Source organism: Mchenga conophoros, linkage group LG4 (genome assembly GCF_057382185.1).
Source record: "Mchenga conophoros isolate Kocher_MC1m ecotype Shallow Benthic linkage group LG4, M_conophoros_male_GT1.1, whole genome shotgun sequence".
NCBI classification, from domain to species: Eukaryota; Metazoa; Chordata; class Actinopteri; order Cichliformes; family Cichlidae; genus Mchenga; species Mchenga conophoros.
Genome location: NC_140529.1, coordinates 14,849,625 through 14,873,695, shown reverse-complemented (window position 1 = coordinate 14,873,695; position 24,071 = coordinate 14,849,625). Strand labels below are relative to the sequence as shown.

General features: G+C 41.6%; 2 protein-coding genes across 2 annotated transcripts; one reads left to right on the top strand and one right to left on the bottom strand.

Moving 5' to 3' along the window:
• Positions 1-9,113: 9,113 nt before the first annotated feature.
• On the bottom strand, positions 9,114-18,132 carry slc2a6 (solute carrier family 2 member 6). The gene is made up of 8 exons (XM_085270605.1): positions 17,724-18,132; positions 16,756-17,027; positions 14,427-14,523; positions 13,495-13,594; positions 13,105-13,298; positions 12,811-12,986; positions 12,339-12,634; positions 9,114-11,449 (listed from the first exon to the last, which is right to left on the bottom strand). The coding sequence occupies exons 1-8, from the start codon at positions 17,766-17,768 to the stop codon at positions 11,139-11,141; spliced, it is 1,491 nt and encodes a 496-aa protein (XP_085126731.1). The 5' UTR covers positions 17,769-18,132; the 3' UTR covers positions 9,114-11,138.
• An 829-nt stretch (positions 18,133-18,961) lies between these two features.
• Positions 18,962-23,076, top strand: ptx4 (pentraxin 4, long). Its single transcript, XM_085272589.1, has 4 exons — positions 18,962-19,131; positions 20,131-20,309; positions 20,532-21,535; positions 21,828-23,076. Exons 1-4 carry the CDS (start codon positions 19,006-19,008, stop codon positions 22,508-22,510), a joined length of 1,992 nt encoding a protein of 663 aa, XP_085128715.1. The 5' UTR covers positions 18,962-19,005; the 3' UTR covers positions 22,511-23,076.
• The last annotated feature ends 995 nt before the right edge of the window (positions 23,077-24,071 follow it).

Sequence of the window (24,071 nt, the reverse complement as noted above, 5' to 3'; positions counted from 1 at the left end):
CTGCACATGTGATGTGACAATAAAAGTGATTTGATTTGATTTGATTTGATTTGAAGGATTCAGGTGTATGGGAACATGATATCACAATCTTCACAGGAGAAAGCAACCCAGCAAGTTCCCCAAAATTTCAGACTGTGCATTGCTCAGAGAAAAAGCCCTAGAGCTACTTATCAGACATGTTAAAAATGTTCCTGACAGTACATTTAGAAAGACTGAAAAAACTGAACAAGTATGACTTGTTTGGAAGAGTTCCCAGAAGAAAGCATCTGCTTTCTAAAAAGAACATGACAAACTATGAGGCACGGTGGTGGAGGTTAAAGATTACAGGACCTGGGCACCTTGCACTCATTGAGTCGACCATAAACTCCTCCGTATGCCAACTTACTCTAGAGTCAAATATGGGACCTTCTGTCCAACAGCTACAGGTTGGCTGAAACTGGTTCATGCCACAGGTCAGTGATCCCAAGCGCAGCAGCAAATCTACAACAGAATGACTGAAAAACAAAAAAGTGTCAAGAAGTTGCAATTACCTGGTCAGCCCAGACCTCAACCCGACTGAAAAGCTGTGGGATAAACTGATAGTGACGTCACAGTAGATCATATGGTGTATAAATGAAGCTTGAGACTGGGAGACACTGGAACAAAGAGGATACAGTCTAGTTACTGTTGCAAATATGTTTAATGGTATTGAGTGGTAGAAGTTAAGTCACCTCAGACCCTGCTTTTATCCATGCACTTGGGCTGGAGGCCTCGGAGCTCGGTGAAAGTTTTGTAGTGATGTCAGTGTGATTGTGGTCTTGTTGGCTTACTAATTTGAGTAGATTCAGGTATTTCAAACAACAAAAAATATTCTTTAAATTAAAAGTTAAAAACAAATACACCAGTCTCAAATAAATACATTAAATACAAGGCTACAACTGTATGTAAATATGATCTGCTTTGATATTATCTTCCAACTCTTCGCACACGTGTAGTGTTACAAGTGTTACTCTTTAGATAAAAATGGAATTTTGTTGTTTTTTTAATATAAAAACCTGAAAAGATTAAAGAAAAACTCAAACCCTCCAGCTCAGCTGCTTGTTGTTTTTAGCAGGCAACATAAGGGGATGAATGATGGGGTGTTGGGTTTGCCAATAAAAATAAATAAAAAAGTGCCCTCACTTCAGTGACTCACAGCAAATGTAGTACTTTTTTCTCCCCCTGCGGGCCTTTTGTGTAATGCGGGTGAAAACCTGAGAACTTACGGAGCCTCCCAGGGGACATGGGAGAAAAAAAAATTAGGGAGGAAAAAAAAAAATTAGGGAGGAAAAAACAAATTAAGACGGACTTTTGCGAGATCTCGCAAAAGTATTGCGAGATCTCGCAATAAGTATTGCGAGCGCTCGCAAAAGTCCGTCTTAATTTTTTTTTTTCTCCCTAATTTTTTTTTTCCTCCCTAATTTTTTTTTTCCTCCCTAATTTTTTTTTCTCCCATGTCCCCTGGGGGGCTCCGTAAGAACTGCCTCTTTTTCTTTTTCTTGTTTTTTTTTCATGTTGGCGTCATTTCAGCTTACAAGATGTTCTTAAAGATTAGATTTTTTTTTTCCAAAGCACCTTAGAGCAGTTTAACCACATTTTTATGTTCGTCACTGGGTTGCAGAGTACACCTGGGGGTTCAGTGACATGCCTGAGTGCACCTTACATGTCTGTGGTGTGAGATTTACAGCTTGTTTCCCAACACAGAAACCCATTTCGACAGGGTCGACCCCGCTGACCTTTCATCGCTGTAGACTAATGAAGCACATATTCTAAATGCTACAAGTAGGTCAAGGAAATTTTAATGAAACAGGCTGAAAATATAGAAAATGTAAAGGTAGAACATGGTGAAATGTTTCAGTTTTGAAGCATGGGAAAATGAATTATAAGGGGAACACTGATAACACCTGGGATTGAGAGGAATCTGAGGAAAATCTGCACTATAAAGGAAATCCTGGGTTGCAATGCAATATCAGAGTTTTCATTAAAACTATTACATATATTTATTTGGGTTTGTTTATCCCATCCTCATCCCAAAACAGTCATTTGGAACGTCAGTCGTACAGGTATGGGTGAGAGTGCTGGGTGTGTCTGAATTATGACAAGTGGGTGAGGTAATTGTACGTGAATGAGAGTGTGTATGTTTCGATGGGCCAGATGAGCAACATTCCAGCGATTGACCAATCCCCAAAGAGTGTGACATTCCTTAGAAAGAATGGGTTTCCAATATAATTTGTGTTTGTGTTTATTGCCCTGTTTTATATAAACTGAGAGCAGGAAATGCCCGGGCAGGGGTTCATCCAATTTGATCCTTTCTTTTAGCCAGGCACAATGTTAAAGATGATAATAATGACAATGATAATGGTAACAGCCCATTTTGCAATTCCAGTTTTATAACTGAAGACTGCAGGGAACAAAGGAAAGTAAACTCTGTCAGTTAGAGCTGATTAAAATTTGTATGACCTAGTATTATAGTATTACTCACAAAACTGGTCATTTAAAGTGAGAATAATCTAAAGTGGGTTTGAGATGTAAATCTGCTAGTACCAGAAAGTTTAGATCTGCTGATAAAGAAAACAAGGCTATCAAGGTTTTAGCCTTTAGTCTTTTGTTTTCAGTCTTAAGTAGACGGCCTAATAATCAGGGATCTAACTAATGGGAAATTCAGAACAGGTTATGAATCACAGTGTAGGAAATAACTATTTGAACCCCTGCTGAATTTGTAAGTTTGCTCACTTATAGAAAAATAATTACAGTATCTTATATTTATTGTTTATTTGTTGTTTAATTTTAATGGAGGGAGACACAATTTTAGCCAAAAATTAAGAAAAAAAAACATTACACAAAAGTTAAACTGATTTTCATATGAATGAGTGAAATAAGTATTTGATCTCTTATAACCCAGACAGAATTTTGCCTCCCACAGAGGGGCTGTCTGCCCATGAGGCACAACGATTACAATCTTCATCCATCCATCCATCCATCCATCCATCCAACACCAAGGTGTTTCCAGGCCAGCCAAGAGATATAATCTCTCCAGCGAGGAGATCCAAGACAAAGATGTGCCTTCCTCCCAGTGGCATATGCCTGGAACACCTCACCCAGGAAGAATCAATCAATCAATCAATCAATCAATCAATCAATCAATCATAAAGTACATCTGTCCACAGAATCGGTTTCTTCCATTCCACCTCTCCTCCACCACCAGCAAGACCAAAAAGTTTCAAAGGACATCAGGGATAAAACTGTACAACTACTCAAGGCTAGAATACAAGACCATCAGCAAGAAGATTGGTGTGATTATTTGGAAATGGAATGAATCTAAAATGACCACCAATTGCACTCTCAATCGAACTTCATCCAAGATCTTTTTCATGAGATAAGAATGACCATGAGAAAGGTGGTGGATGATCCCAAACCTTTCAAAACTGCACAGGAGGAGCCTGTTAATGATCTGAAGGCAGTTGGGACCATAGTCACCGAGAGCACCACTGGTAACATACTGGGCCATAGTGGACAGAAATCTTGCAAGCTCCCAAGGATCCCCTGCTCAAGACAGCACGTGTACAGGCCTGACTTATGTTTGCCAATAAGCATATATATGAATGAAAGAAGGTTGGGAGAAAGTACTGTGGTGAGATGAAAGCAAAATCAAACTCTCTGACAGCAACTTGACCTGGCATGTTTGGAAGAACAAAAGGGCTGCGTATTACTCCAAGTAAAGTCCCTCAACACTGAAGATGGATACCATGACAAAACCCAAAAGATACTGCCAAGGCAACAAGAGTGTCTAAAGAAAAATTACATTAAGGTTTTGGTCTTCAGACCTCAATCTGAAACAGCATCTGCAACTGTGGAGCGAGATGAAAGTTCAAGTTGTCAAGTGGCAGCCAAGTAAAAAAAATGTGTGCGAACTTGACCAACTATAAGAAACGTCTTACCACCCCCAACCAAAAAGGTTATTTGAGGATCAAGTCTTAATTTCACTCAGTGACATGCAAATGAATTCTTAATGTTTATACAATGAGTGTTTTCTTTATTTTATTTTTGGTTGATATTCTTTCTCTCCCCAGAAATATGAAACTATCAGAAAATGTAGAGACTGTTGATTTCTTTGTAAGTGAGCAAACTTAAAAATTCAGCTGGGGATCAAATAAATATTTTACCAAATGTACAATCATAGAATTGTAGTTTGTCTAAATCATAGTTTGTTAAAGCAACAGATACCATTACATATATATATTTTCATATGATAGTAAAAACCTAAAATAATATTACTGCCGCCAGTGTACAGCAAGTCTTAAAAGAAAGTGAGACACATTTAAACTTCCCTGCGATTGCTGTGGTTGCTAGCAGATTGTCATAGTTTGCATGAAAGACGCAAAGTTGTCTACTAATGACTTGCAGAGTGGTAATGAAAGGTGAAAAAGTGTGACGCAAACTAGAAACAGGAAAAAAGTTGTGCCACAGCGCTGCTGCCAACATGTTTGAAAAGGTGCAGCTTTTACTTTAAAGGTTAATGATCCCTGTTTCCAGTTTGCGTTGCATGTTTTACAGCTGGTGAATATTTGCAGTAAAGTCACTACAACCAAATACAACCGTGGCAATCTGCTAGCAACCAAAGCAATCCCAACGAAGCCTTCTCCAATTGATTGGGGAATACATGTTCTTCCCTAGTGACTGGTGGTTGCCAGGAAAGTCTCTGACTGGTTTCTAGACCTGTGTAACCGAAGCTTGTCCATCAACCTCTAATAACCACTCGCCAACCAGACAGGGAATATAAATTGCTCCGTTGTTACTGGTGGTTCACAGTGCCTAAGGTGACTGGAGCAAATAAATGTAACCCTACACCGTCACCATTATTCTTACACATGTTTCAGACCTACAGTACACACTGGTGCAAAAAGAAAGCATGAGATACTTTTGCAGGGCTACAAAAATGTTTATTTTGTTGTTCATTTTGTGTATATTTGTCCAAAAAACAGTTCATAAAATGCAAAATATGGATAATAAAGAAATCTATTATAGAATTGCTTTACGTTAAACAATGTGATAGAAACGCCTCAGCTGCAGGCAAGAAAAGGCCGTCGAAGAGGACATTCATCTTGAGGAACTTGTACCTTTTTGTGGTTTGTGTGTGTTAAGACTTTAGTGTTGCTGTAACTATTTCTTCCAGGAATGCTCATCTAACAAGCTCATGTGTTGGTTCTGGTGTTGAATCAGGGTCAACGGGTTGGTCCTTGGAAATCCTTCTGTGTGCCATCTCTTATAAATCTGTCTATAAGTGATTTAATTCCAATCTATACGTAAAAAATGAGATCAATAGATTCGCACCATTCAACACAGCAGCTTCCACAAAGCTTTTCTTTGATTTTATAAGGAGCAAACCGCATGTGTCACCTAATTGGACTCATTCGCATTGGAAAAAACAATACCTCAGTTATTAAACACACCTGTAACCTTCCTCGCAAATGTGGGTGTTTAATGTCTCTAAACATCCCTACACAATCGCACACTGTGTCACACACGTGTGTCGAGGTGTCCCTACCGCTCCCAAGCATTCTTTGATCGCTTGTCACTCAAGTTAGGCAGTTAAGATGCTTTGACAACCTTCATGGAAGCATCCGGTTGCTCCCATTTCACCCTGCAGCATGACAAGAAGAACAAGAAGCCCTGTGACCTACGGTGTCCCACTCTTAGAGTTTGGGTCCTAACACAGTGAGGTCAATGTGAGATTTCATGAGGAGACACTGAGACAGCTTCCACAGAAGAGGTTCACACTTAACTCAGAGCGCCTTAAACTTTTGCAAAGCATCGTGTGTGTTCGTTTCTGTGATGTTACTAAACAACTGGGAGGATGTGGTGACACTGGACGGTGAGTCAGACCCAAACCTTGAACACTGACTGCGCCCTGCGGCATGTGACTCGGCCTGCTGAGTCACATCCAGCCTGATGCCAACGTTTTCTGCCCTTAGCTGACAGCCCACTTTTTCAATGCATTGATTAATAAGTTTTCATGCACATGCTCCCACTTATTATTATTACTTTAAGCCTTTGCCGGAGCTCTATAAGTGCCAACAGACCGTGTGTGTGATTTCAAGAATGATTCTTCCACGAACAAAATAATTTTTTAAGGTGGAGTCCCTGCCCTATGTTTCCCTATGTCTCTGCACCACACCTGCCACTGCTGCACTAAACCAGGTGGCAGTGTGCTCTTCTTCTTTGCCAGACATTCTGCCGGTCAACACTTTTTTAGCCAAAGTGTGTTCTTTTTTTTTTTCTTTTCTTTCTGCCTGTCCCGTTTGGTTCTTTTGCCATCAGAATTATTGTCTAAAGGCAAAGAAAGATGCCCAACAGATTTACTTTACCAAATTGACTATCCCAGCCTTGCCGTAATGGTCCATTTGATTCATCTTTTATTGTTTATTTTATTTATTTCTTTATTTCTTTATTTTATTTTCACTTGCTAGATACGGGACAGACTTGAATGAGGAAAAGAAAAGGGAGAAAGGAAGAGGGGGGGAAACAGTGGAGAAGAGGGACAGGGATAAAGGGCAAAAAAAAACCAAAAACCAACTAAATAAGCAGACAAAAAAAACCAAAAAACCAAAAAAGAATACATATATCAATCACCTGGATCACCTGTTGAGAAAGAAAAAAGAAAACAAGCAGAAGAAAACGAGAGCAATACAATAAACAACATCACAATGATATATGGGAATATAACAGTAAATACTAAATATTAAACATTATTGTGCGGCACATAAGATCGACAGCACACAGTGTGCTTTGAGGTAGGAGCCAAAAAGGGTGTCGTGTGCACCCGTGTGTACACCTGTGAGCATGGACGCGTTTGTTTTTAAAAGGTTCCTTCATGTAATGATCTGCTAGAGGGTGTGTGTGTGGGGGGGGGGGGGCACAGCTCCGTCCTACAGGGCATGAAGCAGGTATGGAGGAGATCAAAACTCCAGACATCCAGAGGCCCCCAGAACGCAAGAGACCAAGGAAGACCAACAGAGGGGCAGCCGCGCCACTGTCCCAGAAAGAGCTGAGGAGAGTCCCAAATGAGGGGTCGCTCAGCAGCCGCGGAGCAGAAGCCAGGGGGAGTTGCAGTGACGTGCCCGTGAGCTCCGCCGGCAGCCAGCTGTGCCTGAGTGACTGAGCCCCAGGCCGAGAGGCCGGGGGCACCCCACCTCCGAAGTGGCCCGAGCGATCCCCAAGATCCAGGCCCCGATAAGCGGCCGCCAAGGAGTGAGCCGGTGTGTACCTGGACGCCCATCCCCAGACACTAAGAACCACCAACGCACCGATGTCTGAGGGAGTCCACCATTGGCAGGGGAAGTGGTGGTGGGTGGAGATAGGCCTCCAAACCTTGGAGGGCCTGAGATGTCCCCAGAGAGGTGGTGTCTGATACCCAACCTGACATATAGACACAGACAAACAGGCACACACAGATACAAACATCCATTCCCACCCTCATGCTCTCATATGCACTTACTCCACACTCAACCAACGTGGAGACAGACATAAAGAGACGCTGTATACACAATCACACTCCCCAAGCGTACTCTAAGAACTGGGTCTAGGTACCCTTGCCCCTGGAGGGGGAAAATGCACCCAGACCCAGGTGGTGTTACCCTTTTTCCCTGCGGTGGGGAGAGGCAGACCGCCCCGACTCCGCAGCAGCAGGGAGGCCCCACATTCCGGACCCCAGTCGGATGGCCAACTCCTCCTCCTGCCCCCCCGCTCCAGCAGGTCGCAGAGAACGGGGGTGAGAGAAGACTCCAAAACCTCCCTCTGCCCGCTCATATGTAGTGTTGATGCATGTGTGTTCTAAGGTGCATTTAAAACCCAGGAGGGCATGGAGGTACCTGCCAGAGAGCAGCAGGTAAGCGCATAGTCCCTCCTGATAGCCCTAAATTCTCTACGTGTATTTAAAATTGAGAGGTGGGCAACGACGCCAGGGGTGAGGTGCACACCCTGATGGTCTTTTGGAGTCCGTCTAGCGTGCCCACCCCCAAGATCCTATATGTATGTGTTATGAGAGTGTGAGTAATGTGAATGTCTAAGTTGTTAGATAAAATTGTGGCACAAGAAGCCAGAAGGGGACAGAGGGGGGGATGCCTCCCCTGCACCAAGGTGATACACCTTTACCCCAAGGCCCTGCATGTGTGGGTGATTGTGGTGGAGCAGGAAGAGGGAGGCAGCCGGAGATGGGGAGGGAAGGAAGGTGTTAAGGAATATATTCTAAAACACTTCTTCAGTAAAGACTCAGAGAAAAGAAACACACAGAACGTCTCTGAGACTCGCACCTGAGAAACTGCCCCGGTCTTTATTTTATACTTCATTGGGTGTGTGTGTGTGTGTGTGTGTGTGTGTGTGTGTGTGTGTGTGTGTGTGTGTGTGTGTGGCAGCTGTGGCTACAATGTAGCTTGCCATCACCAGTGTGTGAATGTGTGTGTGAATGGGTGGATGACTGGATATGTAAAGCGCTTTGGGGTCCTTAGGGACTAGAAAAGCGCTATATAAATACAGGCCATTTGTGTGTGTGTGTGTGTGTGTGTGTGGGGTCAGAGTGTGGCCCCATAAAATCTTCCCTAAACCTGCTGGTCTCAAAGTCCAGCCAAAAGGCACTTGGACTAAAACAAGCATAGCTACGTTAATCCTACCGTAAAACAATAAGACAAGGTACGAACTCTCCCATGCTCCCAGGATGTGGGGGTGAACCAAGCCTGCTAAAAATCACACATCCTGTCACTACACAATTGATTATATGCCTCTAAGTATACATGGTTGAATATTTTCTAATACAAATAACTACATGCAGTATTCTACCATATGCAAACTTATATCACTAAAAGATTATACTGACTACTAAATACAATTTTCCCTTGACAGAAGGGAGGGGCAAAATGTGTTCAAATAAATAAAATGCATGGTTTACATCAGGAATGTCAAATTCATTTTACATCGCAGGCCAGCTTTGATCTCAAGTGGGCTGCACCTCTTAAACTCGCTGTTCATGCCAATGTAAAGAAGTTTAAATGCACATTTAATCCCTCAGATATTTTTAATAAGAAAACAGAAGTGCATCTTCAACAGTATGTCTAAATTATTCCAGTGATAAGACAAACATTGCCGTCAACATTACTCTTTGGGCTGAAATTGTAAGAAATACATTTGTAAAATGACAGAAAAAGCACATCAGACTGTCCCGCAATTAAAAACAGAAGGGGTTTTTTTTTTTCATTTGTAGAAAATTGTCTTTTTTTCTACTAAATGTTTCTGTGGACCTACTGCTGTGCTCTCCCTCTGGCCACTTCCTCTGGGAAGTTTAGTTTAGAGCTTTGTTTGTTAGTAGTTTCGTCTCTGTGTATCATACAGTAGTGCTTCCAAGCTGTGCTGGAAGTCTGACATATATAAATCTACAAAATAACAATCAGAGGTATATTATTTGTAATTTGTAATTATTCTAGACTAGTGTATAAAAATTATTACCACAATTAGATGAAAAATAGATGATTAGATGATAAAGTAATCATATGATAAAATGTAGCTGTTAAAATTGTCAGTTATGTGTATTTGCTCTGACCTTTAATGAAGGTGCTAAATGGGAACCTACTTGAGCTGGTGATAACTATTTTTAGCTAGTTGAAATCAGTCTTTAATGATGGTTAAGTTTGATTGATTGGAATCTCTCAAGCTCTCAGATCATTTTTCTAAGACCCCCCATGCCTGCTTTATAAGTATGGGGCGCCGTTTGTAAAGTGAAACATGCTGAAATTAACGGCAACATTTTTCCACATTTAGCTCAAAACAAGTCATTTTTTACAACATTTAGTAAAATATTAGTAACTTTTCATATTTAAAACAGAATTTGAAATGTTAAATCTAAATGTTAAATGTTAAATCTAAATATTATATTAACATCTAAATGTTAAATGGTAAATCTAAATATTATATTTAAATCTATATCTAAATGTTAAATCTAAATACTAAATGTTAAATGTTAAATCTAAATGTTTAGGCTAACATGCAAATTTATTGCACTGATCAGCGGAAATACCAAAATAAAAGCTTTCCGAAAACCTCCGGTGCAAAAGTGTGCCGGTAGTGGTCAGACACGTTCTCACTCCCAAAGCGTAATAATTTTCGCTAGGTGACAAATTGTCAACATTTTATGCTTTCGGGTACCCAACACGTTCCTAAATTACGGCATCGGAAAAAGGAGAGCACATGAGAACCGTTTGGACTCAATCTACACATGTTCGTTCATTTTCTAAAAATCGCTTTGGAAAACACTATTTTACGTCATTTAACTGCTAGTAAAGTTATAGTTAGGGATAAGTTTGGTTTAGGGCTGGAACACATGGCTGGAACGTCTATTATGGCGGGACCGTCATTCCACTGGAATTCAGCCATAACCAGACCATGAGAAAGCACGTCCGGCGATTTAGCTGAAAACATCGGAAGATCCGTTTTGTCGGCCATCCAAAGGTTCAGCAGTAGTGCACTCTTAGCAGCTGCAGTCTCCACTTCACAATCGCTGCAGCGCATGTCCAGCAAAATCGCTGGACATGTTCGTAGGCAAGAAGTGAAGCAACTCATGGCGGGGAGAAGTGAGGGGGGGAGCAGACACAATTTTGCACCGGAGGTTTTCGGGAAGCTTTTATTTCGGTATTTCCGTTGATCCGTACAATAAATTTGCATATTAGCCTAAACATTTAGGTTTAACATTTAACATTTAGCATTTAGATTTAACATTTAGATTTAGATTTAGATTTAGATTTAACATTTAACATTTAGATTTAAATATAATATTTAGATTTAACATTTAACATTTAGATTTAAATATAATATTTAGATTTAACATTTAACATTTAGATTTAAATATAATGTTTAGATTTAACATTTAACATTTAGATTGAATATTTAACATTTAGATTTAACATTTCAAATTCTGTTTTAAATATGAAAAGTTACTAATATTTTACTAAATGTTGTAAAAAATGACTTGTTTTGAGCTAAATGTGGAAAAATGTTGCCGTTAATTTCAGCATGTTTCACTTTACAAACGGCACCCCATATATAAGTACATCATGTGAATGAGACTGATGCAGGCCTCAACTGGACTGGTTGATGGTGAACGTGCGTCCCGTCCTGAAGTAGTTCTCTATTTCCTCCAGCGAGCGCTTGCGAGTCTCTGGGATGCACACAGCATTGAAGAGCAGAGAGACGACGCACACCACCGTGAAAAGCAGGTAGGGCGCATACAGGCCGTACGTGTCCACTAAGTGTGTGAAGCCGTGCGTGAGCCCGAAGGCCGTCAGCCAGCTGATGGTGACACACACACCAGAAGCTTTACCCCTGGCAGCCAGTGGAAGCACCTCTGACATTAGCAGCCATGTGATTGGGCCCCATCCCATGGCGTATCCTAGGAGACAACCAACAATGTGATAATAAAGCTAACAGCCCACATTAAAGAAGATGACATCATGAGACAATGAAAGCAGCAGACGCCCTTTGTCAGGCACAGTCACAGCACAGAGACAGCATATTTTAGGATGTTCAGACTGGGACATTTCTTTAAGGTGTGATTAACGACGTCTGAAAACAAAACCCCTGAAGGGAAGAAGCACGCTAATGTTGCAGCATGCTAATGCTACAACATGTAAATCATTGGGGGTTTTCTCAGCTGAGCAGGTGTGACAACATATTTGTCCATCATATTTTTATGAGGATATAATGTTGACACGTCATAGTCTGTTAATGAGGCTCCAACAGCGAAATATAACAGAGCTGATGATTTAACACCTCTGATGTAATTTACACAAAGCACATGCCTGACAGGTTACTAAGTTTCTCCTCTACAACCCATAAAAGTATACATGTGTTTGTTTAAATGCTAACTTAATTGTTTATGGCGTTTGTTACCAAACAGTAATCTCTGCTGCTGAAAAATAAAGCTGATGCTTAAGTGTCAAAACCTGCAGTTCCTTAAATGACCACTTGAGGCTGACACTAGAAAAACAACGACCTAAAAACCCCAAACTGCTCAAGTCCATCTTTGATATACAGTCATTGGCGCCGCCATAGCAAATTCAACCATATTGGCAGAACAGATTTTCAGGTACTTTCACTGTATAATCTTACAGATAATATGACTTTCTGCATGGTCGAGTTTTTAACACTGATAAGCAGTCTACGTCTGTGTGACGCACTCAAATACTTTATGGATGCAGCTTCCCCCTTGGCACCTCTCACTACCACGTCACTGACTGCCAGAAACAAATAATTAAATATCTGTTGCTTTCAGAACTCACCAAATATAAACACCACGGTACAAATGATCGGCAAGACGCTCCCTGCAGTTTGGGCATTGCTCATAAAAGTGCTTCCAAAGTCATTGTGGGAGGTGTAGTCCGGAGCGGTGTGGTTTGGAGGAGCAGGGCCAGGAGGGCAAGGTGTGGTGTGAGAAACCATGGTGAGAGTCAGAGAGGACAAAAACATCAGCATGCTCGATGTGTACAGCAGAGCCTTGCGTCCTGCTTTGTCCATCAGAAAAGCTGCCACGGCAATAGAGCCGAGGCGCACCAAACCCACGATGGCAGCATCATACCTGGCAGATACAGAAACACAGATATGGAGTTTAAAGACGAACTCGACGTGTTTCGTGATTATTCTTGAGTTTCAAAGTCAATTTAAATGATTAATTAGATGTATCATTTGTGTTATTATCATTAAAGCACAAAAGGCTAAAAACAATAAAATCCACATGGGAAATAAACCACCAACCTGGGTGGCAGGGGGACATTGCTCTTTTTAAAGATGGGCTCCAGGTAAACCAGGATTGGTGTGATGCCTGTCATCTGCTGCAGGAAACGCATCCCCACTGAGATCAGGATTGGCTTGTAGTAGGTTGGTGTTCCCAGCTGAGACCATGTGATTTTGGGCTGTGTGTCGATGCTGTGCTGCATTAATGGAGTTACAACAAATGTGTTAATGTCTATGAACCCTGTAGGATGTATACTGAGGTGTCTCATATTCATCTCCAATGAAACCCAGTAAATCAACTGCTTGCCTATTTACCTGTATGGCAAGGAGCTCAGTCTGGACGTCATACTGATTTCCCCTGAGCCAGCGGAGCACCCTCTCAGCATGCTGCTGCCGGCCCATTGAGAGGAGCCTTCTGGGGGAGGAGGGCATGAACGCCAGCAGCACAACCATCAACACAGCTGGCACCTCGCCTGCCACAGCCAGCCACCTCCATGGCACCACCAGACCTGTCCATTGTATACAAAAAAAAAGAGAGGCAGTTTCTTTTTTAAGATACACCACTTAAAACATCACAACACGGTTTTATATGAGAATACCATTAAAAGCAAGAAAAGTAAGATGCACAACCAATTTTAGCAAAGACAGCTAACTATGTATAAAGCTGGCATGACTGGGTATGCACCAGCACTGGTTTGTTCCTACCAAGAGCGTAGAGCGCCAGGGCCCCAATTACAGCTGTGATCTGAGGGCAGGAGCCAAGAGCTCCTCTCACTTTTTGGTGGGAGATCTCTGAGATGTAAACCTGCAAACACACATAATATCACAGTTGCATAAAGTCAACTAGTACAAATTCAGAGAGTAAGTCAAAAGATACCAGTAGTGTCTCCAAAAAGCAACTCAACTACACTGAGATGACTCACAAAGACGGTACAAGCACACCTGCTAAATAAGTTATTCAACATAAAAGGAATTCTGGAATTCATGTAAAGTTCACATGTAATTTGTGTTACGTAAAATGTAAAATATTCAGTGAAATTTACTTGACTGATATACATTCAGTTTATATCAAGTGCATAAAGTTTAAGTGTTTAATTAAATATGTAAGAGAAGAGAAGAGGCGCTTACCATTATAATAGTTACATCTAGTTTCTTTAGCATGTGGAAATTCTCAAAGTTGTTTTAGCTCATGCATCCATGCTCTGTGGGTCTAGGTGAGATTCAGTACTCCATTTTTTTAACTTAACAATATTTCCAGCTTTACAGGACACTAGATTTTTCCTTCCTGACAAACCTGTTTGCTCTGATGATGCAAATTTACTTTAAGCTCACTTGTCTTTTCAGTTCTGCACTTGTCATAAAAGTAACCAATGGTGTAGCTTATCCCATTAATGAGGGACATGTTAGACAAACTATGTTCATGCTTTCTCACACATGATTTATTCATTTTAGTGACTGTCTATCTAGTTTTAATGCAGTGTTTTTAAAACTGGATGAATTAACTGCAATCTCTTAATACTTTTCTGGGAACACTGAACACTTTTGTCAACATTTTTATAGGATGCTGTAGTCAGGTATCCATATACGTATTAGGGACTCAGAGAATACAAAAAATTATAACAACCATGGTTACCTACAGGAATGGATGCTGCAGTCATCCCTGCGGCAACGCCAGTTAGGAAACGGCCGACCTGGAGCATGGACAAGTTTATAGCTCCTCCCATCAGCATGTACCTGAGACACACATACACAGTTTATTCATTCAAAATAAATAATCTAGGGATATAGAGTATGTTTGGGGAGTGCGACTGTCTGTGCAGTGTCTATTTGTGTCTGTCTACACGTTGGGTGAGTGCCGAGTATTTGGTTGTGCATATGGGGTGGGAATGCACGTCTGTGTCCGCGTGTGCCTGTTCGTCTGTGTCTATATGTCAGGTTGGGTCTTAGACTCAACCTCTCTGGGTACATCTCAGGCCCTCTAAAGTACGGAGGCCTATCTCCCCTCACCACACTCCCTGCCGGTGGCTGATGCCCTCAGACGTTGGTGTGTTGGTGGTCCTTGTCGTCTGGGGCTGGGCGCTCATGTATGTACCGGCTCACTCCTGGTGGCCGATTGGCGGGGCCGGGCGCCTGTGGCCCGGCTGGGCTCCTTCCGGGGGGTGGGATGCCCTCAGGCCTCTGGCCTCTGGGCCTGAAGCTCGGTCCTCTCTGGCACAGCTGGCTGCCGGCAGAGCCCGCAGGCACGCCACTGCAACCCCCTCTGGCCTCTGCTCCGTAGCTGCGGGGTGACCTCTCCTTTGGGGCTCTACTCAGCTCTTCCCAGGAGGGTGGCGCGGTTCCCCCCCCCCCCTTTGGTGGTCCTCCTCGGGTCCTTGTACTCTGGGGCCTCTGGATATCTGGGGCCTGAATCTCCTCCATACCTGCTTCATACTCTGGTGGACGGGGCTGTGGCTCCCCACACTCCCTAGCAGACCGTTACATGGAGAAACCTTTGGAATACAAGCATGCTGATCCACACAGGTGTGCACACAGGTGTACACACGGGTGTTCACAGACTCGGACTACACCTTTCTGGGCTGCTGCCTCAAAGCACATTGTGCGCTGTCTATCTTGCGTGCTGCACAATATCATTTATTATTTAGTATCTACTGTTATCTACTGCTAGCTAGTTTATTGTGCTGGTGCTGTTTTTTTTATTATGTTGCTCTTTGTTGTTTGCTTTCTCTTCTGTTTTTTTTCTCCATACAGGTGACCCAGGTGTTTTGTTTTGTTTTGTTTTGTTTTGTTTTGTTTTTTTTTCTTTCTTCCCCCCTTTCTCACCGTCTCTTCTCCCCTTTGGTTTTCTTTCTCTCCCTCTCTTTCTTTCATTCTTTCTCCCTGTCCTATCCCCCAGTCATGTCTGTCCCGTTTGTAGCAACTGAAAAAAAAAATAAATTCATACTTATAATAAAAGTCAATCAAATGGACCAATATGGCAAGGCCATGATGATCCACTTGGTAAAATAAATCCGCTTGGCATCTTTCTTGGCCTTAAGACAACAATTCTGATGGCTAAAGATCCAAACAGGACACAAATAAATAAATAAATAAATAAATAAATAAATAGTCTACAGTGTAATATTCATGAAACACATCACCAGGTGCAACTTTGCAGACCTAAGCAGTGCTGCCAAGACAAGAAGATTACTCCTGGCAATCCTTCCAAATAAGCCATCATTTTTCAGCCCTGCTCATTTAACATGCTGACTGAGGCCTGTCTGAGGTTTAGCTCTTGGGTTTTTTGCAGTTTCTCTGAGCAGTGGAGTTAATCTGCTGAGACATTCACTCCTGGGATGGTTGTGGCATTGTGTTCTTCTTCTTCTGCTTTCATAGAGGTGTTCCAATCTTTCATCTCCGTAATATTAACCATCTTCGTCCCTCACTCACACCACACAGTACCACCGTACTTGTCAATGCTCTTGTCACATCTCGTCTGGGTTACTGTAATTCTCTTCTCTATGGTCTACCTCATAAATCCCTCCATAAATTGCAGTTAGTTCAAAATACAGCTGCTCGTATTATTTTCAGAACTAGATCCACTGAACATATAACACCTGTTCTTAAACAGCTCCATTGGCTCCCAGTTCATCCCAGTTTAGTGCATTATGTGCTTTCAGTGGTATTTTAGGTTTTTAAATGTTTATTAAAGTTTGGATGTCATAGCATCAAAGTACAGAATTTAGAAATAAATGATCTACTTACACAATATTACCAATGTTATAATATATGCTATAATCTTCCTCTTGTTCTGCTGTCATACTATTTATATTTTATTCCTGCACAGTTTGTGTGGAGCACTCACAATTTTGTTGTATGTGTACTATGATAACAGAGCATTTCTATTTTTTCTATTCTGTTCTATGCAAATCTGTCTGTTAAAAGTGTTAAAGAGGGCTTCATGTTGTGTATGCTGTGACTGAGACCAACCCGAGAGTTGTGGGCAACGCCGACATCATAATACTCAGCTTTCGTCCAATCATGTCATTGAGCAGTATGGCCCCTAGCCCCCCGGCTGCAGCACCTAGGGAGTAGATAGATCCGAACCAGGCGGCCTGCTCGGTGTTCATCCTGAGCCGAGGGTCGGCGTCGGGACTCTGGAAATATGGCAGCACGGGAGATGGGTAGACAAGGGAGTAACCAGAGTTGAAGTTCCCCAGGACCGCTGCAAATGCGGCCAGGTACAGTCCAGAGTTTTTAATCTAAGACAAAGAGGTGTGGACACGTTCAAACACAAGATCAACTGCACATATATAGTTGAAACTGATCTGGATGTTCAGTGAATCAATGATAGGTGTGGAAGTGTCTGAGAGGTTTGTCATCCCAAATAAATTAAAAATCAGCATGTTGTCCAGAGAGTCCAGTGTTGCATCCTAAAATGCAACACTGCAGTCAGACAAACAAAGCTATGAGCGGTTTGCTTGGAATGGAGAAATCAACATTTCGGCAATGAGCAAATCAAAGTCAGAGGATGGGATGTTTGTGTTGCATTGAAAGTTAAATCAGTATAGTAACAGGTGTGATTTCTTTCACTCAGGCCAAGTTTTCATTTATCATCAGAGTTTTGAATCACACTGTAAAATAAATCATGCTTTTTATTTTTCACACATGTCAACTTTACCGTCAAACAAAGAAAGATTTGGACTGTTAACCGTCAGGCTGCAGATAGACATCTCCATTCAGCTGCTGCACTGAACGGTTAGTTTATTCACATAATTTGCATAAACTCAGAGTTTAAAACAGCTCGACACCCACACTATAAACACAGCTTAAAAATACTGTCTGTCTGAAATGAGAAATGAGTTAGACCATAAACAAAGTGATGTAGACATGATCTTATTTCTGCATTAAATCTTTTAAGCTTATAGGATTTCAAATGACAATCAGTGAGCTCAGACCTGGGATGTTGATTGTCTTGGCAGCAGTGGAGTCACTTCATCCATGTTTGCTTTATGGGAGGTTTTTATAACTGGACTCAAGATTCTGACCGTTGATGATCCTCCACACGAAAGAAACTGAAGTTGTTGTTTAAAAGAAAAAAAAACAGATACAAAAATCCGCAAAAGCACCGTGTGATAAAACGTTATCACAGTGTGCCTAAATACACTGCCCAGCTTTCAACAAAGGACTTAAAAAAACAACAAAACAAACCTAAAAGGAGACGAAAAGGGCTGAATAAAAGTACAGCCAAGTCTGTTTAAAAAAGAGTACGGCACAGCATCTAGTCTGATCAAAGCATTATCTCGATCTTCTGGTGGCCAATGAGCCCGTGTAGGGCTTTCCAGGGTGAGACAATGAAATGACAAAGGCACTGACGCTGCATGTGGGACTTGTGGGAGGTCAGAATGAAAGCGAAAGTAAAACCTCTGTTTGCACTAGACTTTCACATGTGGAAAACAGTGTAACTTTTGATGGAACACTTCACTTTAACATGAGCGTGTATTTAAAGTAGCATATTGGCATCAATGCAATGAGATTCTCCATGTTTAGCACTGCGGATTAAAGCTGCAGTGTTGCAACTGAGTCATAAGAATTAAAGCAGAAGGGAGGGCTCTGCAAAAGGATTCCTGGATTGGGTCATTTGCACAAAAAGCAGAAGATGAAGAGAGCCAGATCCCCCCAGGCAGAATCAAGGGGAAGAAGAAAGTACAAGCTGCTTCTCCCTCAGCCCACACATCATGAGTTTTACAGCCACATACACAGACAAGTTCACACATAAAAGCCTGCGAACTTACTTCAGTTAACCAAAATATGTTTTTATGAGAATATATTTTGAGATTGCTGTGTTTTGAGGAAGTTCATGAAAGCTTTTAATAAATCTAAACTTCATATCCAAAGCTGAATGGCCATTTACAGCACTTTAAATAAAAATAAATGTGCTTTTATAATAACACACTTAATAAATATTGTGTATCCGATTATTGCGGGCACTTCATTTCTCTTTTGTGTTTATTAATTTGTATTTGACAGTGAAAGAGGGAGAAAGACAGAAGCAGAGCACCTGCTGAAGCCATCTGCATTTCCTCCCAGCTCCCCAGTGATTTTGTGGAAAGTGTTGTTTTCACATAGTGTGTTTCAAGACCAACCCTTTTCAGCTATGTCGTTGTCTTCTCCTTCAACTACACATTCCCAGACAAAGACTGACAGCTTGCATCTATCCTTGCTCCACTGCCCAGCACCATGCGCAGCTTCGTGGTGGGCATCTGGATGCAGGTCCTGGTTTACACGCTTCTGCTGCAGCTTCAGACTGTAAAGGTGCAGGGATTTGATCCAGTTTCCCAGAAACTCCAACGACTTAATGAGCAGGTCAGTCCCTTATTACCTATATTGCAAATAATATACAGTAGTACTTATTGTAGTATCATAAACCCACATTTTTACTTGCCTTTGCATGCATGCGGCTTATTTTAAATGACTTTTTATGTGCTAGTTATATCCTATGCTAACTCAAATCCATCCCTGTTCACTAGTCACAAAAGCTGTGGTACTACCATTTCAATATGGCCACAAATGTTCTTGTTTTCAAAGAATCAGGGCTGTTCTGAAGGTAAAGGAGCTGGGCCCATAGGGAGGTCTCCACACAATCTGAAAATCATCATAATTTTCAGCTGATCCAAAAAAGTTTGGTTTGAAATATAGGACTATAGCCATATGACCAAAAATAAATCAAAATCAAAATAACACCTCACTTGTGAAATGTTCTTCCATGTTAGTTTTGGCATTTCTTTCATTGCAGCATCAAAAAGCATCATCGCGGAATTTGACATTTTTGTACAGGAATGACTCAGCATCACAGCAACAGTCACCTCAAGGTGCTTTACTGTATAGTGCAAGGTAAAGACCCTAAAATAACTCAGATGACCACTTATGTGCAAGAACTTGGCAACAGCGGGAAGGAAAAACTCACCTTTAAGAAAGAAACAGAACCAGGCTCAGGACCGAGCAGCAATCTGCTGCGAGTAGTTGGGGGTGAATGTTGTTGAATAAATGCACGAGAGGGTTAAAAAAGAAACACAAACATTTGCTTTTTATTAGTTTGTTTACTTTTTATGTGACACTATCAGATTAAAGTTGAATATCTGTTTCGCAATACTGTTTCTCTTCTGCTGTCATACATGTTATTAGTCATGCTGTAAAAGCACTGAAATCATGGAAAATCTCTTGCAGCACCCGATGATCAGTTGTCACGACCATGTGACACGTGTTTTTCAGTATTTACTGGAGATTTTCAGTATTTTCCTGACCTTGAGGTCAGAGAGCAAACATCTGCAGGAAGACTCATGAAAACGTTTTTTTCCCTGATAGTTCCAACAGTTCCAGGCTTTGACTCGAGCCCGTTTGAACATGCTGGCCCTGAACCAGAACAGGAGTTCCTTGCAGGCGCTAAAGCGGCGTGTTCAAGGCCTGAACGACCATTACCACCATGTATCACAGGACCTGGAACACCTAAAGCAAAGCACAACACAGGAGATAGAGGATCTCAGGTCAGAGCAACCAGGGGTAAATGTTCTGTTCTCGGAGACTGGAAGGGCTGCACTGAGAAGTAATATTAGTTTTGAACTGTAATTTCTCAGGTCATTCAGCTATTTACATGCCATACATGATCAAATGTAGCAGTTCATCCTTAGTCTGATGCTAAAAGCTGGATTTGAGAAGCAAGAACACAAGAATACCTAATCAAATATTTTCTCACACTGTCACCACAGGGAGACAAACAGGAAGCTTGAGAAGAAGAATAAGCGGCTGATGGGTCGCCTGACTTCAATGGAAAGAAAGTTAAGGGAGAACTGCCACCAGACTGAAAAAATGACAGCCGATCCTGATCAGGACTTCTTCGACCTCACTCTAGAGCTCCGAAGTCAAGAGGAGAGACTGGCTGCTCTTCAAATCCAGCGTGATGAGTTGCTGATTGGACTAAAAGGGTTGCTGGAATCCCTGAAAAACCAGGCAACACGTTTGGTCCAACTCGAGGGCCGGCTCAGTGAAGTCCTAGACGGGAATGGAAGGCAGAAGATGGGAGAGCCTGTTAGCTCCAACATCACACCTCAGGAATACAATGAACCATGCAGAAGAGGTCAGACAAATAGAGGAGGAAAGCGTAGAAGGATTCTGGAAGGACATATCCAACCCAGAGTGCAAGAAAGCAGCCAAATCCAGACGGACACTGATCATGAAACTAAGCCAGACCAACTCCATGCAGCAAGGCAGCCTAAACATTCAAAAGCTCAGATGCCAGAGTCTTATCTACAAATACAAGTCCAAAAGGAAAATCCTAAAACACATCCAGACCCTTCGCAGCCCCAGGTCCAGATCCAAACTTGGGCACAGACACAGCCCTATCCTTCCCAGCATCAGCATCAGCTAACTCTCCCCAGCATCAACACCACCCACCAGGCTCTGTCTCAATTCCAGGGCCAGACTGATCCCCAAGTACAGCAACCATCCCATTCCCATTCACATCCTGAGGAAACCCCACATTTACAAGACCCCGAACAGCATTCTAGGATGCTGCCCCGTGTTCCAAACCATTATACACCAGAAGACATACAGAACAGGACCAGTCCGGAGGCTCTTCGGCCTTATAAGCCAAGTGTTAGTGGATGGGATGAAGGAGAGGAGGACAAAAGGCACACGATGATTCATAACTTTCTGCAAATTCCTCTCAAGCACAAGATCCCAGCACAGCCAATTCCTAAGAGGGATGCAACCAGTAAGTAAAGTATCTACTCAGATACTGAAAAAGTCAAAGAAAGAAACATTTCAAAATTGTATCATGTTATCATCGAGTGAAAAGCATCACATTTACTGTTTATAGATTTGCGTAAACCCTCTTTTATCTTTCATGTACTGCCTCTCATGCAACTGTTTTTGCTGTTTAGCTCAGTTTGATGTTGCATTCATACAACATTTTAGCTTTTCCATGCACTGTTCAGTTTGTTCATGTGTATGTGTTGGCACCATGTTTAGATGAATTCGAATGCGTCTTCTTTCTCTGTCTGCAGTTTGTAACGTGGACTCCATGGTGCTGTTCCCCTCGGCCTCAGCAGAAAACTATGTCACCTTCTCCCTGAGTCTACCAGCTCTTCTTGAACTCTCTCTGTGCCTGTGGCTTCGTGTGGAGACACCACATATTGGCACGCTGCTCTCCTATGCCACCGATGACAGTGACAATCAGTTAGTTCTTTACGGACATAGGTCCTCGTCTTCGTCTACACCCTTTTCTGTTTCTTCTCCATCCTCACCTTCTTCCTCACCCTCTCTGGACTTTGTCATTAGAGACCCCGTGTATCGTCGTCTCCAGGTGTCACCGCTTCTGGACACTCACTGGCATCATGTCTGTGTCCTTTGGTCCTCTATCCACGGTCGATTCTGGCACTACAATGACCACCTCCTCGCCTCCTCAGGCTCTGACTTCAGGAAGGGCTGGGAGGTTCCCGGAGGTGGATCTGTGGTGCTGGGACAGGAGCAGGACTCTGTTGGTGGAGGGTTTGATCCTACAGAGGGTTTTGCTGGGCAAATGGCTGGGTTCAGGTTATGGAACCGGGTGCTTAGCCCATCAGAGGTAGAAGGAGTAGTGGCAGGAAGAGGTGTGCCCAGAGGAGTGGTGCTTGGCATGGAGGATATAAAGGAGGTGCATGGGGCGGTGCATCATGTGGCCTGTGATTGTTTAGAGTACTGTGGCTGATAATCTAATCAAGGAAAAAAGCAGTGATCATTTAAGCAATTCCTTTTCTTTTTTTGTGCAAAGGTTATGTTTGTGAATGTAAACACTACCGTGCTATCAGTTTCTACTTTAACTACAGCACTTATAAAAGTATTATTATTCGTGGACTCTGTAGCAGGGTCAAGCCTGAGACCAGGACAGCTGGAGAACGCCAGAATCCACTCTAATAATCATAGCTACACAAATATAAAGGATGCTTTGATAAAGATTTCAAAGTATTCTTACTGAAACAAACTATAATATAATTATAATGTTAAAACTACTTTCAAAACTAGCGTTGTAATAGCGAGTGTCGCAAACTAACTAAGAGACTGTAACTAAGTTTATATGCCTACTCACGCCTCCTGCCTTTGCTGTGTTACTCTAAAATTAAAATCTATACACAGTATGATACATGCTACACATATAATTATTACTTATTACTATTTACCTTGTTTCTTGCCTGTTTTTCTAATAGCCAATGTATCAAGCAAACTGAACTTTAGCAGCTTATGTGAATATCAATAATGTTCTTATGAAGAAAAACTCTCCGCTCTCCATGACTCTCCATGAATCCAATGCTTTCCCTCTGCAAGTACAAGTCACATTTTTATAGCTAAATCAAATGAAACAATGAAGCTTATGGTATTTCACAAACTGATACCCGTTTCATTAGCAATTCTTTTATGCCCCTATTCCTTATTAATTACTTTTTAGCTTTATGTATTTTTAAAATCTTCTTATTTATTTTCCTTTGTTTTCCATGTGGAAAAATTTGAGTGACAGTTTTTCAGGTTCATCAAAACTATTTACATTACATGTAAGTTTGAAATAATTGTAGTGCAGAAAAAATTGATAAAAAGGAACTGATATGCTTGGAGGTATGCAGGATTTAAAAATCTCAAACTGGTTCTTGATTCAGAACAATTTTTTACATCTTACCCCTTTACCACTGCACAGGTGTTAATAACAGGCATAACCTCTACGTTCTTTGTAGACATGTTAACTAACAAGTATTATTATTATATATATTTAAAATGAAGGGAACAAACTTTGGAGCTGCAACAAGTTAAAGGCACTCCCATTTCCTCTGAAATGGTAAAGTCTGGCTGCGTTAGAGTTCAGATGAAAATAATACAGTTTACTTGCATATATCAAATCAAATCAAATCAAATCACTTTTTATTGTCACATCACATGTGCAGGCACACTGGCACAGCACATGCGAGTGAAATTCTTGTGTGCGAGCCCCACAAGCAACAGAGATGTGCAAACACAACAACACAAACAAGCAAAATACAAGAATGGCCAACCTGAAACTAATAAATATATGTACAATATATAATAGTATATGCATTTCTGGATGTGTATACTAAATATTTTCCTACGTGTGTGTGTGTGTGTGTGTGTGTGTGTGTGTGTGTGTGTGTGTGTGTGTGTGTGTGTGTGTGTGTGTATGTATACACATTTTTACAAATTAAATAGTAAAAAAAATAAAATAAAATAATAATAATAATAATAAAATATATAAAATATACAGAGTT

Excerpts from the sequence above, each read along its gene's own strand:
- ptx4 (XM_085272589.1), top strand. The coding sequence starts at position 19,006 with ATGCGCAGCTTCGTGGTGGGCATCTGGATGCAGGTCCTGGTTTACACG. Across the intron at positions 20,310-20,531 it reads CAGGAGATAGAGGATCTCAG|GGAGACAAACAGGAAGCTTG; the intron begins GTCAGAGCAACC and ends CTGTCACCACAG. Across the intron at positions 21,536-21,827 it reads TCCTAAGAGGGATGCAACCA|TTTGTAACGTGGACTCCATG; the intron begins GTAAGTAAAGTA and ends CTCTGTCTGCAG.
- slc2a6 (XM_085270605.1), bottom strand. The coding sequence starts at position 17,768 with ATGGATGAAGTGACTCCACTGCTGCCAAGACAATCAACATCCCAG. Across the intron at positions 17,028-17,723 it reads CAAGACAATCAACATCCCAG|ATTAAAAACTCTGGACTGTA; the intron begins GTCTGAGCTCAC and ends TCTTTGTCTTAG. Across the intron at positions 13,595-14,426 it reads TGACTGCAGCATCCATTCCT|GTTTACATCTCAGAGATCTC; the intron begins GTAGGTAACCAT and ends GTGTGTTTGCAG.